This window comes from Myodes glareolus, chromosome 19 (genome assembly GCF_982192425.1).
Source record: "Myodes glareolus chromosome 19, mMyoGla1.1, whole genome shotgun sequence".
In the NCBI taxonomy this organism is placed as follows: domain Eukaryota; kingdom Metazoa; phylum Chordata; class Mammalia; order Rodentia; family Cricetidae; genus Myodes; species Myodes glareolus.
Window position 1 is genome coordinate 64,221,028 of NC_142044.1, and position 20,723 is coordinate 64,241,750.

Sequence of the window (20,723 nt, forward strand, 5' to 3'; positions counted from 1 at the left end):
CTGTATTGCTGTGCTAGCCGTCCTGCCAGTCATCTCCTTCAGGTGTGTAGTTTGTAAACGTGTCCTGCTCTGTGACTTGCCTTCTTTGCATCTTTTGATACTTTAATGTAAAGCATAAGAATTTTTAATCTAATTAGTTATATTTTTGCATGCATCTCCATGTGGCATGCTTTTGTGTGTGAATGCCTGTTCACATGTATACGGACATATGTGTGTGCAGGTACACATGTAATATGTGGGTGTGAAGGCCTGAGGCTGATGGCGAAGTCTCTCTATTACTCCTCACCTTACTCGTGGAGATGAGATCTCTAGCAGATCCAGAGTTCCTTTTGGCTAGTCTACTCACTTGGCTTGCTCTAGGGAGCCTTTATCTCGGCTTTCCTAATACTGGACTTAAAAGGCAGCCAGTGTTCAGACTGGTCTTGATCTCCACCCTCCTACCTCAGCCTCTGAGTGTTGGTGTTAGGGTGTGCCAGACTGCATATGACTGGCTCCCTGGTAAGGTTGGTGCTGCTCCCAGCTTCTTTCTTACAAGTCTTTGCCCAGAGACCCTGCAGCGACTGCTCCCTAACCAGCTTCCTTCCAGTTCACCCTATTCTAACCTCTCTTCAGCCATTTTCTTTGTCTTCCACCCTTAGCACAACCCCCACTCGACGGATTTCTGTCATATTTCAGAGAGCATTTAGTTCTCTTGAATGAACAAGAGAAGAGAGCCCTAACCATCTTTTGCCCCCAAGTTATTGAGTCTAGTTCAGTCTTTTGAAATTCTCAGAACTGAGAGCCACTGTCTTTGTTCCTTCTTTGTCTGGGCAGGTGGGGACACAGCAGGAAGACAGCTGAGCAGGAGGAGCAGGGGCATTGACAGAAGTGGTTCTATGGACATAACAGTCCAGCTGATCTTGGAGCAGCATGCCCAGACACAGTGAAGTCTGCACATAGCTTTGACCCTCCCCAAACTCAGGATCGACACCTGAGCCTCAGCATGCTAGGCAAGTGGTCTGAACTGGCTGTCTTTGACTCCCTAAAAACTTGGCTACTGCAGTCCTGCTGCTGATCTGGAGAACTGATGGTAACCGTTGGTTAGCATTGACTCTGTTCCATGTGGTATGTGTGGTGATAGTGCACACGGATGGAGAGACCAGTGTCTGTTAGGTATGCGATTTATTGTAAAGAGGGAAAAACACTTTCCTTCCCCAGAGGCAGTTAGTGCTACACCAGGACTTCACTACCATGGCAACAGGAATGATTGGGGAATGACAACGGTTGTACAGAAAGTTATATGTCTGTGATTCAATACTGGACATTTAGCAAGATTTATGAGGCTGCAAGGAACAACCACGTATGTTCTGTCTTTTTAGGTTATAAATTTAAAGTTTTGATATAGAATTGAACATATTTCATGGTAGCAAATGATCTAACAGATCCTTTATACACATGATTTTCAGTGTGTTCACAACTTGCCTAACTTTTCTTCGATATAAAAATTCTGCCTACTGGGTTTATCTGTAAGTTTTTTCAAGTTGTCAAAAAAGTTTTTTAAAGCTGCATGTAAGTGGGTTTGTGCAGTTCAAACTCCCCTTGTTTAAGGGTCAGCTTATGTTAGAGGCTGCTTGCGCTCCAGTGTGCTGACTGGCGGTTACACAGTCCAGCCTCTCATTTGATTTTCAGATCAGGAATGTTGCATTGCATGACCTCTGAGTTCTCTCTAAACCCCGAAAGTCTGTTTACTTTTTGCTCTGAAGAAGGAGGGTTTATTTGATGACTAGAACTTAGGTCAAAGAAGAAAAACAGACTTCAAGGTTAGATTTAGAAAGTGCATATAGTAGTCAATAATATGTGTGTATAGGAGTCACAATATAGTGTATATAGTCAATAATATGTGTGTATAGAAGTCACAATATAGTGTATATAGTCAATAATATAATATGTGTGTATAGGAGTCACAATATAGTGTATATAGCAGTCAATAATACATGATATAGGAGTCAATAAAAGTGACAGTAACCAGACATTGATTTAGTGATGCTGAGTCAGCTGATTATTGACACTGGAGGAAAAAAGAATCTTTTCTTCACACCGTATGCAATGTCCAGTTCCCAGTGATTTTCAGGTTTGAATGAGAAGGGTAGAACAATAAAACTTCTAGAAGAAAACCTAGGAGAATACCTGTATGACCATAGGAGAACACCTGTATGACCATGGGTGGATGGAAAACATAGGAGAGGGCTGGAGAGATGGCTCAGCAGTTAAGAGCATTGCCTGCTCTTCCAAAGGTCCTGAGTTCAGTTCCCAGCAACCACATGGTGGCTCACAACCATCTGTAATGAGGTCTGGTGCCCTCTTCTGGCCTTCAGACTCACACAGAATATTGTATACATAATATATATATATATATATATATATATATATATATATATATATATATAAAAGAAAACATAGGAGAACACCTGTATGACCATGGGTGGATGGAAAACACTTTCTACTCACAGCAGCCAAGAGGTAGCATGAGCTCAAGGGCTCATCAGTGGGTTAGTAAGCACGCAGCTTGCTATGTAGATGTATAGCAAAATCACACGCACACACACACATACACACACCCAATGAAGTGCTGATACATACTGCTGTGTAACTTTATCTTGAAACTTTTATACTAAGTGGAAGAGGGAAGTCAGACCCAAATGGCTGCACACTGTGTGCTTCCATCTTATAGGAAATGCCAGAAAAGATACATTAGTAGGGACGGAATGCACTTTTGGTATCGGGAAACTGGGGTGGGGTTGGAAAGAAACTAAGCTGGGTGAGGGGTAGGGGCAGCACTGAATTTGCCACGATGGGAAGACTTGGTGTGTAGTAGTGGAGGCTGCAAATACGTTGCTTGCAGGGGAGTTGTTTGCTTTAAAATGGTCTGTTTCAAGTTACCTAAATTTTACTTCAGTGAATAAATCTTAAAACTGTAAGGTGCCACTGATTGAGAAGACTGTTGTTCTGAGTGTTGGCAAAGATGTGGGGTTGCTAGAACCCTCAAGCCTGTGATGCTTTATACATGGTCTCCAGCTCAGCACTCTTCCTTAGCTAAATGCTGCAAAGAATCACATTATATTTGACTACTGAAATTTGGGGGTAAAGGGTAAAGGGGGTAGCTTCTTTCCACAGCAGCTTCACACAACCCAAAGCTGTCAGAGTAGGGTAAATAGATTGTGACATAGTCACAGATGGCCTACTGCACAGCAATAAAATGAACTACTACCATAGTAAGGTCAATTTCACAGAATTAGGGTTGGGATGAAGCCAAACCTCATAGGACGGAAGAGTACTTGTACTTGTATGAAATCTGAGAAGCAGCAGAACTGATCCATGGAGGTGATTATTGGTGAGGGAGCACAGAGCAGACCGGTGTCACACAGACGGAACAGCACATGGACAGACTGAACTGGGCACTGTGAGTCATACACCTTACTCTGTTACGTTTACTTTTACAAAGAGACATCACCAAAGTAGAAAACAAACAGTAGTTACCAGAGCAGATGTCTGGAAGGCAGGAGAAGGTGCTGTCTGAGAAACAGGAAGTTGTCAGAGGCCTGGGGTGGTGGTGACATGCCACAGTTCAGATCTTGTGTTAATTGGTAGGCTTGAGCGGGGAATGACGGTGAAAGCAGGTTTTTAGGGAAGAGGACTGAGCCTAGCGCACGTGAGAAGACCACCTCTGTGGGGTCTGAGTGGGTGATACTTGCCAGTGGAAGCTGTTCAGGAAGGAACGGTCAGGCTGTGGTGCTGGTCATGCACGTGGGGGCTGGCCACGGTGAGTGTGGTCCCATGCTGGATGACCGGAAAAGGGCAGCCCCGGTGCTAGAGGAGCCTGTGGGTAAAGTGTGGGGCTGTTCTGGGCATAGTGAGGACAAGGTACAGAAGTTGGAGTCACTTGAGTACGAAGGGGTTGAGGGAAAGAGGGTAACAGATTTCCGAAGACAGACATAGAGAAGAAAGTATGTGCAAAGGAGGGAGACCACTGCTATGGCATAGTGAGTGTCACCAAGGCAGAGGTAGGTAAAACAAGCAGAGGATTCAGAAACACAGAGAAGAGCTAGGAAGGAAAGGGGAAGGTTGGAAATGTGCTGGGGAGCAGAGCTAATTGGGGGTTGGCCATGACCCTGGAGATAGTGGGCGGAAAACAGCAAGGCAGCATCCTAGCCTGGGCTGGGTGACGAACTGAGCTGCCGGCAGTTAGAGCACAAGCTCTCCTGTGCTCTGTCCAACCTCAGATCGTGGGCGAGTGTGGAAAGTGGGGGCCTGCAATTCCAGACACTCAGTCTTATTGTGGTTCCAGGCATGACCTGTCTAGTTTGTGAGTCGCCATAGGTGTTTGGAGTCCTGACTCACTCTCTAGCAGTGTGGCTTAGTTCTTCTAAGCCTCTGTTTCTTTGTTATTAAATGATGATGATGGCAATAGAACTCACCTTGTATTCTGGAGGTGAGTACTTGCCTTGTTCTTGAAAAACAGCTGAGAGGTGAGCAAAGCTCCCAAAGGAGGTGCTGTGGAGGCTGAAGGTGGGTGCACAGAGGTGAGAGTCTTGGGCAGGAGGAAGGAGGATTTATTTTCTATACCCTGGACTTGTTCAGGGTATAGAAGAAATTAGGGAAAAAGAAGTAGGCTGGGGGAAAACTGTAATTGAAGTCTCAGATCATAAAAATCATATTATCTTTGTGTGATTTGCCTAATGAGCCAGGCTATTCCTGCTGGGACTAGTGGTGGGGAGGATAGAATGGGATGGGTAACTTAAAAAAAAAAAAAGATTTACTTATTTATTTTGTAGTATAGAAATAAGAGTTAGGATATCAGAGGTCTTCAATTTTTTTGCATTTATTTATTTAGAGAAGCTTACATGATGTATGTTTGAAGGTCAGAAGGCAACTTGTGGGAGTTGGTTTTCTCCTTCTGTCATGTCGATCCCAGGGACAGAACTCCAGTTTTGAGGCTTGGCAGCAAGTACCCTTCCTGCTGAGCCTGAGACCAGGGCAAGTTGTCCAGTCTCTTAGGACTCTACATTTCTGGAATCATCTGCACAATCGATGGAGGAGTCCTACCATGTCTTGTGTCTCTAAAGTTCTACACTTACCAGAATGATTCCTCTGGCCCCTCCCCTTGCCTGGACCTGTGAGTTTAAGTGCAGTGTGAGAAGCTACCTGGTCTGTGTGGGGCCACCGTATGGTTCTGGCCACAGAACCCTGTGCTGAAAGCAGAGCCTGGTCGCAGACACTAGCCCCATGCTGTGGCACAGTGGTCACCAGAAAAACAGCCTGTGCCGGTGGATTTGTGAACGGAGCCCTCGGGGACCATGCTCCACATCAGTGAGACTTTACACCCATTGGCTTGAGCAGGCCCAGCTTACATACAGTCGTGAAGTGGACTCTGAGGACTAAGTAGGAGCAGAAGCAGCAGTGTTTCGTCTTTCAAAACTACTTCCTGGGTACATGGGTGACACTAAATAAATAATCTTAAAAGGTACGTGGAGTGTGAGAGACAGAGCCTTAAGACGTGTATTTCCTGGGCCGCCCTATTCTACCGAGACAGAAAGAAGGAAGCACCACTTTGCGCACCAGGTGAACTGCCAGTGGTGTCTGTCCATTCTTGCCAAGAGCTGAGCCATTGCTCCCAGCTTCCTGATTCCTGTTTCCAGGCTTGGGTTAGAAGTAACTAGGGTTCTGCATACAGGAGTGAAATGGCTTTTCTCGTACTGGCTGAGAAGTCCCTGATGCCTGTGTGACCTAGCTGCAGTTGTTTTTTCTAGACGGAATGTTCTCTGCTCCGTCCTTGCCTTCTGAGTCTTTCAAGGTTCCAGCCTCCCGGGCTTGCAGTACTACATGTCTGGCACATGGTGAACCTGGGTTCATTCCCTCAGCCTTTCTCATTGCTAAGTAGGGGGCTTTGCGGGTGATGGCAGCCCCTTCCACTGAAAAACATCTTCTGTTTGTCCCTGGCAGGTGCTTGATCCTACAAAAGATACCACTGGCCTTTTATACTGGGAAGATTTTGACAACTCAATACATTGAATGCCTTGAAATGGAAGGATGGATGCAAATGAGAGCTTTTGTCAGTATTTTGTGTTCACAGAAGTTTGAAAGAGTTAGTTTTGTTTTTAGAAAGTGCAGCTTTTGAGAGCTTGTTTTAAGGTTCTAGCAGGAGAACACAGCTACTCGTGTACCCTTGACTGTCCTCCTCTATTCGGGAAAGGTTGTCCTCTGGGAGGGACACACATGGAGGGGTGAGGGAGGAAGGGGACACCCGCCTAACCAGCCAGCTCAGCCAAATCAACCCCGACGATCAATGGGGTGACAGATGTCGCAGCCAGGTCGCCCTCACATCCCAGAAAGTACAGTTTTTGAAAATAAGGACAGTTTATCCTTTTCTTGCCCTTAAAGGAAAATGGTCTCTTTTGGAGCCTAGATCCAGAGGGAGGAAGGTGACTTGAGCATGCAGATGCAGGCCCTAGGGAGCGTCATCTGTTCCTCGTTAGCCAGAGCAGAGTGCCTGGGGGCTGTGAAACACATCTCTTACACGTGTGTGGTTCTGAACAGTGAGTTGGGTTTCGGTAAATATAATATATGCTAGCAGTTCAAAAGACCCCACTCTTTCCATCTCCCTAACTGATCGCTCCCCTAAGGGCCATTACAGTCACCCATGCCATTCTCACCATAGATTTTTTAGATAAAAAGAGCCGTGTCTTGGTGGAAACTGTTGCAAAGGTTTAGTGTGGAGGTGAGAGCGAGCTGCTTTGGTCTGGCCTCTCTCAGAGCAGGGATTGACTCATGCTGCCTGTGTTGCTGTTCTTCCAGAGCTGGCCTGTCCTGGACTCAGCATAACTAACGAAGCTGCTGCAGGATGAGAAGATGGCAGCGCGGCTGCTCGCACCACCAGGCCCTGACAGTTTCAAGCCTTTCACCCCTGAGTCACTGGCAAACATCGAGAGGCGCATTGCTGAAAGCAAGCTCAAGAAGCCCCCAAAGGCGGATGGCAGTCATCGGGAAGATGACGAAGACAGCAAGCCCAAGCCCAACAGTGACTTGGAAGCAGGGAAGAGTTTGCCTTTCATCTATGGGGACATCCCCCAAGGCCTGGTTGCAGTTCCCCTGGAGGACTTTGACCCATACTATTTGACGCAGAAAGTGAGTTGGAGGAGGCCCAACTGCAGCGGCCCCTTTCCTGCAGGCGTGGGAGAGGGGAAAGGAACCCTGTCTTTGCAGAGTGGGGAGACTTGGCTAGCCTTTGCTCTGCCTGGGCTCGGTGAGGGCCACTTTTGGGTCTTCCCACGGGCCAACTCTGTGAATAAGACTTCTAGTTTTGCTTCTAGGCCAGATTAGGAAAAATTAAAAATTTTAAAAAAAATGCGAGGAATGGGGTGTAGCTCCCTGGTAGATGTGTGGAGCCCCTGGTACTTCCCTGGAAGGGAAAAAGAAAGGAGAGAGGGAGGAAGTTTGAACGTAGATGAAACATCTCTTATCATTCAAAAGGATGCTACAGCCACTGCAATCTCCCTGACCCACACATTTGAAAGTCTGTCTTAGTATAGTAGATATTTCTCGTAGAGCGGTAGCAGGCTGTCGCTGTAGAAATCGTGGAGATCATGGCTGTGCTCTCTGTGCACCCTCCTTTGTGATGCTGGAGCATGGCCATTATAGGACAAACAATGAAGCACACTTTGGTCTTGTCATACTGTTGTCAGGGTGAATCTTTGTTCCCCAGTCGACAGAGAACACAGGCGAAAGGCCAAGGGCTCAAACATCCTGAACAATGTTTGACCAAATCTTAGATTTGTTATGATTATTGTATGAAAAAAGAGACAAGAGGAGAATCAGGTCTCCTGGTTTGATTCACTGGCCAGGTAATTAACTGCTAGATTCTGAGGCCTGGCCTCGCATTGTAGGAGACCCACCTAATTCAACAGATGTCATTTAAATAGGTGTCAGTGGGTTTTCCAGATAATGGGTAGGGTGATGACTTTGTGGAGTTGTGTAGATGTGAATAGAAAAATCAGGTATACTATTTTTGTTAACACAACTGCCCTTTTAAACTTCTAACTAACTAACTAACTAACTAACTAACTAACTGTTGTTAGTATGTTTTAAAAGAAATGTTAACTTCCTTGTCTTGTTAATGGGACACAGTTAAGAGCTCTATTCTTACAAGGATCACTGAGAGGGCTCAACACCTTTGAGGGCTGGGGATCCCACATGGTGGGAGGAGAGAATGGATTCCTATGAGTTGTCCTCTGATCACCTGAGTGCCCTGGTGTGCATTGTGCATACCTTCACACACACACACACACACACACACACACACACACACACACACACACAATGCATAAATATATAAGTGAGTTTTAAAAGACATCCTTAACTCAGGATGGATGGCAAAAGCAGTCAAGATGCCCTTTGGAAAGCAGCCCTTTACCCAGGTGTAGCTGCTGCAGCTCACAGCAGCTGCATCGGGGAGGGGTAGGACCAGTGGTCCCAGGTCTTCCAGGTCTGAAGAATAAAGCCTGAGGTGATACAGAGGACAGTGTACTGGAGAGAGACCTTGACTCCACCGTGTCTCACAGCACTCATTCTTTATAGTCTTCTTTGCTAATATTATTATATATATTATATATAAATATTGTCCAAGCTACCACAAATAATCAGAGGGGAAAAATAAAGAAAAACAAACTTTGCCAAATAATTCGTGATTCTTAGCAAATCCCTTTATTTCTCAGGGCCTAAATTATTTATTTTTCCATCTTATATGCAAATTCAGTTTTATTTTCTTACCTGTGATTTCGTTTTCCATTGTATATCTTTTCCCTGGCCCTGCCCTACTGGCATTCTCTTTCTGTGCCAGTGCCTGGGTCAAGGCTGGAACTCTACAGAGAGTAAATCTGTTGTGCCAGTGGAGCTCCATAGGACTGGCTTGTTGGGACAGAAAGTGTGACTTCAGGGGCTAGGGTTATGGCTTGTCACACATATGTGAGACCCTGAGTTCAGATTCCTCACACCCTCGTACAGAGCCTGAAGCCTGAAGCCTGAAGCCTGGCAGTGAAGCATGTCTCTCTCCCTGAAGCTCACTAGGCAGGCTGCTTAGCCAAGATGATGAGCCCCAGGTCCAGTAAGAGATTTTTGTCTCAAAAATAAGGTGGAGGGCAATTAAGGAAAACACTTGCCATCGACCTCTGGCCACCAAAGGCCTACATTCATACAACCAGCATACATAAAACAAGTATCCACACATATACTACACACAAAATAGAGGAAAGTTTAACTTCAGCCTTTGACCTATCATAAGAGCAAATATTTCCTGAGAAGAATAATTTTAATTATATTTTTGGTAGTCTTTAAAGCTTTTTAAATGTTACCAGTGAGAAAAGTCTATAAAACATATATATATATATATAGCCATTGTAGCCATTGGCTAATGGCTACTATAAAGCAAACAAATTATGTCAAGAAAGCATTGTGTTGTAATAGGAGCGGCGGGCCGCTACCCACCGCCTAGCTCCCCTCTAGCTTTACCCAAAATAATTACACAGAAACTGTATTCATTTAAACACTGCCTGGCCCATTATTCTAGCCTCTTATTGGCTAACTCTCACATATTAGTTTAACCCATTTCTAATATCTGTATCGCCACTTGACTGTGGTTTACAGGCATGAGTCTAAACAGCGTCCGTCTCGGAGAGGAGAGCCATGGCATCTGCCTAACTTTGCTTTCTTTCTCCCAGCATTCTGTTTGGTCTACTCCACCTGTCTAAATTCTGCCCTATCAAAAAGCCAAGACAGTTTCTTTATTTAGCCAATGAAAGTAACACATAGACAGAAGATCCTCCTATACTATTTCCCCTTTTTCTGTTTAAACAAAAAGGCTTTAACTTTAACATAGTAAAATTACATATAACAAAACAGTTATCAAGCAAGAATTACAGTTAAAATATTTAGATCTATTTTATCTTTTATCATAACAATGGAAAACTATAACTATCCATTCCTCAACTCCATCAAAGACTCCAGAAGGATATAATATTACCTAAGTAAACAAGAAGTAAGCAACTTTCAAAACTCTAGAAATCACAGAGACATCTCACTGCCTGGACAGTCACCCAAAGTTCCTCTGTACCGTTGGGGCACCCATCTTCAGCCTACAGGCCCATAGTATCCAGCAGACATTTCCATGAAGTGGGGAATTTCAAAGACAGTTCAGTCACTTTCTTCTGTATCCTGTAGAATGTCTCGCAGACTCTTTCATGAAACAGGAACCCCAAAGGATCATCTCACCTTTAGGCAAGTTCAGCAGTCCTCTCTCTGTGGGTTCTTTGTGTCCAATTTATGCAACAGTCCAGGCAAGAGCAGTTTCTTGCCCAAATGGCTAACAAACTCCATAAGGAGCCTCTTTGATGCCCGTCTTCCTCTTGAAGTAGCTTGGTGCTGCCAGGAGCAGACGTGTATCTGCGTCTTTGTACTGTGTGTCACCGTGGCTGCTTGTATCCTGCGCCCTCAGTGTGGTAAAGTGCTCTCTGCTCACTCACGGCCCCACTCTGCTCCGTGTCTCCTCTTGGAATGTAACTCTTCCTTTAACTTCAGCTCTGGGAGTTCTCCCTGCTCAGCCACGCCCAGCCATAGCATCAAAATGGAAACCTCTCCCTTCTGGATTCCTTCAGCCCACCATGGTGCTCTTTGGTGTAGGTGGGGAGGGTACCTCTGTGCCCAGTCTTCACAGTTTTCTGCTTACCTAACGATAGAGCCAGCAGTCCTGAAATCTCATCCCCTTTTCCCGCCCCGTGCACGTATTTCACTGTTGCTGGCAGACACTCATTTCCAAATCTGTTTTAATATGTCGCAGGTGTGCAGAGCCACGCTATTAAGGGAATATTTGTGTCCATCAGGTGTGACTGATGCTGCTGATAAGCTATTCCATTGCACATCCAGCATAGACACTTAAAATTAAAGCTATATATTTTAAAACTTCAGATTATTTTGTTATTAAAAGTTTTCTTTTTACGCTGGAGAGATGGCTCAGTGGTTAAAAGCATTGCCTTGTCTTCCAAAGGTCCTGAGTTCAATTCCCAGCAACCACATGGTGGTTCACAACCATCTGTAATAAGGTCTGGTGCCCTCTTCTGGTCTGCAGCATACACACAGACAGAATATTGTATACATAATAAATAAATAAATATTTTTAAAAAAAGTTTTCTTTTTCACCCAATGGTGTCGGGAAGTCAAGTGATATTTCAGTTTTTTATTCACCAGATCAGCCTAGAACAGTGCTTGTGAGTCAGTGAGGGCGGGGACAGTGCCTGTGAGGGTGGGGACAGTGCCTGTGAGGCAGTGAGGGCAGGAGTCTTGTTTCTGACCCCATCCCCACCTAATTCCAGGCCATCTTAGCCACGTCATTTACCCATGCAGGGCCTTTGATTTCTCTAGTCTAGAAACTGAAGGGTACACTAAGAACTACTATCCATATATTTTTCAGTGTCTGTAGAGACCGTCACTTGACTGCCCTGTCTAAAGCAGTGGATTCCACTAACCCTGTTTTGCTTTTGTTTGTCGCATGTAGCACCTGGTATATAGGACAGTTACTAGTTCATCGCTGTCTTCTGTCCTCAGCCAGCCTGCTCTCTAGTAAGTGTTCCGTCAGTAGTGATTAGCAAAGGGATGAATCTCAGGAGATAGTGCACACGGGAACATCATTTGGTTTTAAGCTGAGCGGTGACAATAGGATTTTTAAATGAAAATTTTTCTTACCTTCCAAAGTGAGCTAAACTTGTTGGATAGGAAAAACTAGTCAGCATTACATTTCTCCCTTTCCCTTCAAAAACGGTTTTGTTTAGAAGACTTAGGAGTAGATCAAAAATTAGATTTCTTGATGTCTTAGAGATCTTGGTAGAGACTGGCTCACTGTGGAGTGCCCACCAGGCTTTCCACACCACTTACAGAGCCTTGGAATTAGAAAGGGCCTTGTAAAAGGGTATTAGTCATTCCCACTCCATACTGCTTTAGTGTCTTGTTGACGAACCTTCAGTCTTGCCCACCCCTAACGAAGTATTTTTCTCTTTGTGTTATTAGCCGTCCTCTATGAAGTGACTGTGAGAAAAAGAGAAACTGATGTGGAATACATGCCAGTCTTCACGTAAAATGTGGTCATTTAATTCAGAAAATGCTTCTTGTGTAAGACATTCAGTTCAGTTGTAGGGAACAAAGATTGAATAAAGTCCTTCTTTTGCCCCAAGCAGCTTATAATGTAGCAACATAGTAGTGTCCCTTTGGGTTAGGGATCTCATGATAAATCCATAGCAAGAGTAGAATTTGAATTAGGATTTGTGACCTAGAACTCTGAAGGATACAGAACACAATGGCAATAAAGGCATGGTATGTAAGGAAGGCCAGTCTGTCTAACATAAGTGGGAAATAGGGGGTGACTGAGTACAGTGGGACAAAAGACTGAGCGGGAGAATTGGGCCCAGAGCTTGGACGGCTGAGGCTGTGAGGCCCTCAAGTTCGGCTTTTTTTGGTAAACAGTGGAGAGCTACTGATGGCCTTAGATGGGAGTCAGGTGTGGTGACAGTGGACAAGGTGGCCATGATACACATGTTCACCAAGGGGAAGAGCTGGGCCAGAGGGACGTCTGACTTACCATGGTGGGAATTGATGAGTTCAGGAGTTAACCCAAAGTTTGCCAGGTGTCTGTTTCTACACAGAGCTCCAGTCCGTCTTAGCATCAGCCTGAGCTATGAGGACGTCTCGCAGCCTGTCCCCTCCAGAGAAAAGCTTCCACTTCCCCAGTGCTTTGAAATACTCAGTTGTACATACAGGGGCCACTGCTTATGTGAATCCTAAGATTGGTTCACCTCAGCCTTGCTGTCCGCTGGACCCTTTTAGCAGCTAGTTTACCCCGGCTGGAAGGTATAAAGATGTTTACTGTAATAAAAGTTGACCTTTGACTTATGTAATGATAATTGCTGTTTAAATGATGGCAGGTATCTTGGTAAACATGTTTTGTTTTAGCCCTGTCCTAGACAGGAGAGCGAGGCTGGCATCTCTACACAGAGGCTTCTCGCACTTACTGTGTCTGAAGTCACACAGAAGCTGTAAGTAGTTCCTTCCATACAACCTGGTTGGCACAGGCCATTTTTGTTGACTGCCGTTCTACTATAGGGTCTCTGATTCAAGTTCTGAAGACCTATAGGTCTATGCGCTCTGCTGAGGCCGCAAACTTTGGTCTGTCGGGTAATGTTTCAGCAAAAAGTTCCTCTGGTTCTAGAGGATGACCGTCCATCTGCTGTTCAAAACTAGGCCCTGTGCGGCCTTTGCCTAGCCTTGCTGTTGCCTCTGGACTGTCCTGCTATTGACTATGACAGTCATAGACAGAAGTTAGCCCTTCTTTCTCTGTGTGTCGTTTGCCCCGTCTATGATCATGGGCAAGGCCTCTCCCATCTCATGAGTCCCATCTCCCCCGCTGATCTAGTCATTCCTCATGCCATCAAGAGTTATAGTGAAGCCTTGACCCCATCCATGCCGCAGCCTCACCTTTCTCATGACATCCTGAGGTCTCCCAACGGTGGGTGGTGGTTTTAAGGTCTTTCTCAACTGGGTTAACACTGGTGATCAGTTACTTCTTTCCCCTGAATTCTCTTCCATCCCAGGTTCTTTCTCCTTCCTTCCACCCTATTGTTTCCCAAAGCTCTGGCCTTGGGCCCTGTTTTCACTTGTCAGTCACACTGGGTGATCTCACCCTGTCTCAGCACCAAGCCACTCATTTTGCACCTTCAGCCTGGGTTGCTTCTGTCCAACTCAGCATCATCCCAGCCAGCCTTGTGGATTCCCTATGGTGACCCAGCATGCGGAAGAGCAGGGCTCCATTCTGTAGTCTGGGAACTTGTTGTGCACAGCAGAGAGCTCCACCTCTGCTCCCTATCAGGTGTGCGCTGCAGAAAGAGGTTTTGTTGGGGGTTCTGTTATCATTTGCAGAATTTGCTGTCATTTCGTTTTAGAAATTTAATGTATTGACTTTTTTTAGTCATTTTTCATGCCATATCTTCACCATGATATTCAAGGCATTGAAAACATGAAAAGACTTTCAAAATCTAAAGTTAATGGATTTTTAGAGGTGGGTGAATCAAGGGTCAGAAAGATTCCAATGTCATTGAGCATCTAACAAAAGTTTGGATATAGCTATTGGTTATTTTATTTCTATTGTATAAGTTTTTCATGTCTAAGAGATTCAGTCATACATTCAATAAGAATGTATAACCTGTCAATCTTTCATGTTATGTCCTTGGCTAGCTGAGCTGAGACAGGCATGGTAGGTGGAAGATAGGCCCCGCCCAGTGGGATGTGCATCTCGTGATACTGGTGCCTAAGTTATAATGACAGTTTTCTAAGCTCCTGCTCTAACAGGAGTGAAGGGCATGTTGTGAGGATGCACTGAAGGGAGAGCAATTCTGTCTCAGAGGGTTGGACAGGGCTGCGTTCAAAGAGGAAGTGGTATTGGATAAATTGGATATTTATCTAAGTATAAAATAAATGGTTTTTAGTAAGTCACCTGGAAGAGGAGAGAACAGTTAGATATGAGGGACTGAAAACTGAGGCTGAGAGATGGAACAGAAAGTGGATTAAAATAGTGGATTTAGTTGTGATTAGAGCACAGAACTTGTTCTGAGGAGTCGTGTCTTCTCCCTTGTCAGAGTTCCCCAGGTCGGGAATACCTTCTGGCACCATTTGAGCCAGTGCAGCCTTTCCGAGGCCTCTGGGGGTTTCTGTACTCCAGGTCTAGCAGTGCACAGTACTCTAATGACTGGAACCCAGGTATAGATTCTTGTTACCATGGATGGTGAAAAGCAGTCGCAGCAGCAGGGTCTCTTGTGAGTGCTGACCCTGTGCCAGCCTGAAGTATCTGGGATCCCGAGAGCCAACCAGCAGCAGTGCTGGCTTGGAATCCAGGTCTTGGGAGTCACGGGCCCAGCCATTCTCCTCTGCTGCTTCAGGAGCGGAAGATGAGAACCTTTCTAGATTGTGGTTATTCTTTACAGAACGTGCTTCAGTTTGCTGTGTTCTTCAACATCTGCATCCTTACACCTTAAGAGGAGAAACTTCCATTGCAGGAGGTCAGGAAGTGTGGCCAGGGAGGAGGTTCAGACTTGCATCGCCCTGGGGAGCAGTGTTATGCTGGCTTAGCCGTGCAGCAGGTACACGGTGCTGCCCTTCTGTCAGATGGCTTCCTTTGACCAGGTGGAGATAGGAAGAATGACAAGGGATAGCCCCGGCAGATGTGGTATTCACATTCAGTTCCCCCGGCCAACCCATGAGAACCATAAGCACCTATGCTCTCAGGTATGTGCGACTTTTGTTTGTGAGCAGTAAGGGGATTAATTAGACAAGAGTCCTTCACTGGTGTAAGGGGTAGATCAGATGACCCATCATGGCAAGAAGAGCCCTGCTTGGAACCAGCAAATCTGGGTCCTAGAAATTCTCCTCTATTCCTGCCCTCTCACTCTGTGACCATAGCTTAGGCAGATCATCTGGAATTGGCGTCATCAAGTTTTTTTGTTTTGTTTATGAAACAGGGTCTCTCTGTGACCTCCAACTGGCCTGAAGCTGTGGTGTAGACCAGGCTCAACTCACCACCTTCTTTTTATTTGGCCCAGAGTCCCAGACCATGGAGTGGAGTCCCCTATATTCATGAAACCTTGGTGCAAACATCCTTATAAGCATACCCAACAATGGGTTTCTTTGGTGATTCTAAGTCCAGTCAAGTTGACATATAACAGAAAGACTGGACCAAAGCTCAGCAAGCCACCAAACATACAGTTCCCTGTTCAGCATCACCTGGGCTCCAGTGGCCTTGGGCCTGTCCTTTGTTGTGCCTATAGCACACATAGCTTGGAGGGAGGGGTGCACAAATCCACTCTATGGCTACAGCTGTCCTAAGTAGATTTGCCACATTTTGAGGCAATTTAGGCTTTACCTTCTCAACTTCATGCAGTGATGTCTCAGGGCCTCCTGGCAGGAAGTCCAGCCCTACCATACTTTGCCTGGCCTCAGTGATGCCCCTCACACCTACAAAACCAGAAACATCTGGACAGTAGCACCAGGTTCTATGGCCGACTTGCTAATGTAGCCTTATAAATTGCAGTTGCTATGTACCCTGGTGGGTACAGCTGCCTTTGCCCACCTTTAAGGCTGACCATAGGCAGGTATTTCTCCAGGTGGCTGTTCTCAAACTGGGAAACCCCTTGGTGGTATTGAGAATTGAGGCTTCCAGCCTGTTATAGCACCGTCCTCATTCAGGATAGGCCTTCTGTCCTCAGTTAAATACTTGTGGGAAGCCTTTGCAGACTCACCAGAGGTGTGTTTCCACGGTGATTCTAAACCCACTCAAGTTGACAGCGATGGCTGCCACATCAGGGTTGAAAGAATATGGGAGATATAACCGATTTAGCAGGTAAGAATGTGTGGCTGTAGAAACCAGTTCTGACATCAGACCCAGGTTCTGGAGATAGTCACCTCTAGTGCAGCTGCAGCTAAAGGCAGGAGGACTAAAAGGATCTGTTTCCAGCTGCCTTCTTATAGGTTAGATAGGGGCCTAGAGCCCAGAGGCCATTAGATGTTTGCTGGTTACCTGTGTAATGGCTGCCTGCTCAGGAGGCAGAGAATGTGACCAAGCAGGGAGTCACTCTCCTGAGCCATGTGTCACATGGCTGACCCGGGACTATTGAATGACCAGTTCCTTAAGACATTTTCTGTTCTGTGTTGTTTTCTACTTGTCCACATGGCATCTTTTTTATTATTTCTTTTGTTGTTTTCATTTATATTTTTAAGTGGTTTAGAAACTGTTGTAGTTTGGAATGTAGGGCTGAGAACATGCTAATAAGTGGGCCATACTGCATTGCTGTGAAGCTGTGTATTGTGTTTGTACTATGCTGTCATTTGTTTGGTATGCTTATGAATGTGTCTGTACCTGGTTGTGCAAAATGACTCTTTCCCTAATTGTAGGCCCCAAAGAAAAGACATTGCATCCTGAGTTAACAGCGGCCATACTCCTAAATCACGTGCTCCAAACCCCACATTGCTAATTAGAAATGAAAAGCCTGTGCTTTTTAGAAGGCTCATTTTATGCCAACATGACACATTTATTAATACTCCATGCCACAATTTGTTAAGAACTGTTCCACTGCTCTTAATGGGCTTTGTGCTCAGATGCACTCGCTGGCTGTTGTTATAAACGGATATTTCCCCTTGGGCGGTAAACCACAGTCCAATTTCAATTTCCTTTTAACTCATTTACTTCACAAAGATCTAATTTAAGACAGATTGGGTAAAATAGCCTGGACGTTATGGGCACCAAGTGATCATTGCTTAAGAAGTATTCTCATCCAAGACTAGCACTCGCTCCTTCCCCAACTGGGTTTTGAAGGGTGTTGGAGCCGTGTTGAACAAGGTATGCATCGCGTTTTCTGGATCTTACCATTGAGCAGTGAAAATAGATGTTAAAATAAAGAACCATATAGATGCTTTAGATTTACAGTTATGGGACTGGCTGCAGGCCTTTAATCCCAGCACTTTGGAGGCAGAGGCAGGTGGATCTCTGAGTTCAAAGTCAGCCTGGTCCACAGAGTGAGTTCTAGGACAGCCAGGGCTACATAGTCAGACCCTGCCTTGGAAAACAAAAACAAATTCAACTATATTTTTTGTTACAGAATTTTCCATCATACTTGTTCATGTTACTCACTGTCTTGTCATTGTGACAAATGCCCGATAGCAACTTCAAGGAAGAAAGGCACATTTTGACTTCTGATTTCAGTGGATCCAGTCCATGGTCAGCTCGCTCCATCTTCCAAGCCTGTGATGAAACAGAGTCCTGACAGAAGGGTGTGGAAGGAGAAAGCTGTTTGCTTCATGGCACCAGGGAACCAGCAGCAGGGAGGGAGGGGCCAGGAACAAAATACACCCAGCAAGAGTGGTCCCTCTCATTCCGCCCATTCCAATCCTGCCTTGCTTCCCAGTCTCCACCACCTCCCAGTAATGCTGCAGGATTATAGCTGTGACAATGGATTCATCCAGGCACTAGGTGAGGGCCCTTATGATCCAGCCTCATCCTAAAAGCCACCTCTGATCACTGCTGGCACTAGGGACCAAGCCTTTAGTCTATAAGAAGTGTCTCATATCCAGACCATAATGCTACCCATCTGAAGAGCAGGTGTAAGAGTAGAGGAGACAGCACAGTGCATGAAGGCAGGGTGTGAGGACTCTGCCCCCAGGAGGCTGCCCCTGCCCCTTGCTGCTGTGGTTTCCATGCAGTATCAAGCAGCCTCATCCCTGGTCCTGATAGACTAATATGAGAGGGCTGAATAAGTCCCAAGAGTTCTTCCAGATGGAATGTGGGAGAATAGATAATGGTAGGTTTTCTCTTCACAAGTGTGGCTTGCTGCTTTTTGCACGTCATCAGGGCTGTCTTGTGAAATGTCTAAACTATGGCATCATAGATAACAAGGCTGGAAAGGTTGTTGCCACATCCAGCCAGCAGGCTTCTCCCATTTTCTAAATGTGCTTCATCTGACCACACAGCTAGCGAGGGAAGTTGGAGACAGCCCCAAGTGTTTCAGGACCAGCGCCGAGGGATGATCTGCTTGCTCCCTGATGGGGCAGAGTCTCTGAACTCTTGCATAGACTCATTTAGCCACTGCTGGAGGTGGGAGTTAGCAATCTGTGTTTTTAAAAAGTTCTCAATGACTCCAGTGCAGCCAATCCAGTCTTCACAGGGTCAGATCACTTCATCTGCAACATGCGGGCCAGCTTATTGGGGTTTCTGTCCCGCCCGGTACCCCACAGCCGGCAACCCCAATGAAAATCACACACAGGACTCCATAATGTTATAAAGCTGATTGGCCCATTAGGTCAGGCTTCTTGTTAGTTCTTATGACTTATCTTAACCCATTATTCTGATCTATGTTAGCCACACGGGCTCAGTACCTTTCTCAGTGTGACAGCTTGCATGTTGCCTCTTTGGTGGTGTGCGCAGGAATGGCAGAGGAACCTCCCTGCTTCCCAGAATTCTCCTGTTCTAATTGCATCACCTCTACTTCCTGTCTGGAAGTACTTTTCCCGCCTATACTGCCTGCCTGGCCAATCAGCGTTTTATTAAAATATGATCGACAGAATACAGACAATTCTCCTGCATCATTTCCCTCTTTTTTTTTTTTTTAAACAAAGGAAAATACCCATAGTCCATTTGTTGGGAATGTGGGCGTAGTATTTCAGGCTACTTCCTGCTGGTTGGGGGTGCTGATAATCTTATGGGGACCTAAAGAAAATTTAGAATTATCATCAAGTCCTGACTGGAGTATCCTGTGAGTCTTGATCATCTCAGGCAGCAGTCTTGAATCAGTTCTGGATGTAGAACTCAGACATCCAGGCCATCTGTTCCTACCAGGGATTTCTCAGGTGGTCGTCCTTTTTCAAACTGGATTTTTCTTAACTCAGAATGAATCCACAGTCTCTCATTTCCTGTGGAAATAAAAGCACAATCTCTTCTCCAAAGTAACATACCTTTTGACTTCAATTTTGAAGCCAAGGTATTTTCAAAATACCTATCTTGGATTAATTCTGCAGCATTTATAAGCAAATGTCTTTTGGCGACTGTTGCTCCTTCCTCAGCATTCAAACAATTCAAAGAGAGCATAATAGCATACAGTATCAAGATTCTCTGTGTATTTTCCATCTTTATGATGGCTTTATTTTAACCTCTATTTCTTTTATTTTTACTTTTACTTTTTGAGACAGGTTCTCTGTATATCTTTGTCCTGGAATAACTCTGTAGACCAGGCTGTCCTTGAACTCAGAGATCCCACTGTCTCAGCCTCCCCAGCACTGGGATTAAAGGTGTGTGCTACCACACCTTGAACTCATAGAGATCTGTCTCTGCCTCCCAGGCATTGGGATTAAAGGTGTGTACTACCACACCTTGAGGTCACAGAGGTCAAATTACCTCTGCCCCTTGAAATCACAGAGGTCAATATGCCTCTGCCTCCCAGGCATTGGGATTAAAGGTGTGTACCACCACATCCTATTTCTCCCTTTCTTTCTTTTTATTTTTAATGACTTTAACCTTTAGCCTGCATATATTTTTAACATACTGTAAACCATGTAGAGGTTTTCTTTCTCTTTGAATCTCTCTTTACTGTATATCTCTCTTTTTCTGACCACATGAGTCTTTAATGGGTAGGACTAAAGCCTTAGCTTTGACAGTTAGATCCAGCCCATTCCTTAACTTTCCAGGCTCATGGCTGAGATACCAGCCAGAGCTGTGTTCATTGCCACAACTCTATGGCGTTTCAAGGTCCTTGCTAGCAAGCAAGCTGCAGCATTCTGCTCACAGACCACACTCAGTTGGACTGCCTGCCTGAAAGAGTCAGAGATTGCCCTGGCAGGACAGCCCAGAAAGCTGGCATTTTAAAACAGCACAGTTTTTTTCCTGCTACAGCTGAAAACCAAAAAGCATACATTCAGCTTTTCATCAACACCGTTTAAGTGTTTCGTGGCAGGACCTCTTTAAAGAGCTGCAAGGTTTTGCAGCTAAAGCTGAGTCAGGAAGCCTCTCTTAGATGAGAGTGCTTGCTCGCCTCTAGCAAGCAGAGCAGACCTGAGAAATTGCTGCCACCAAGAAGCCATGCTTTACTTTATTCTTTTTCAAGCTTTCTCAGGCT

At 45.3% G+C, this 20,723-nt stretch overlaps 1 protein-coding gene across 4 annotated transcripts in view; it reads left to right on the forward strand.

Moving 5' to 3' along the window:
* Positions 1–20,723, forward strand: part of Scn8a (sodium voltage-gated channel alpha subunit 8) — a 168,311-nt gene that overhangs the window by 53,778 nt on the left and 93,810 nt on the right. For all 4 annotated transcript variants that reach the window (XM_085678622.2, XM_085678620.2, XM_085678621.2 and 1 more), the window contains exon 2: positions 6,832–7,161. In XM_085678622.2, the coding sequence (XP_085534748.1) occupies positions 6,886–7,161 (276 nt within the window). In that variant the 5' untranslated portion in view covers positions 6,832–6,885. The remainder of the gene's footprint in view (positions 1–6,831; positions 7,162–20,723) is intronic.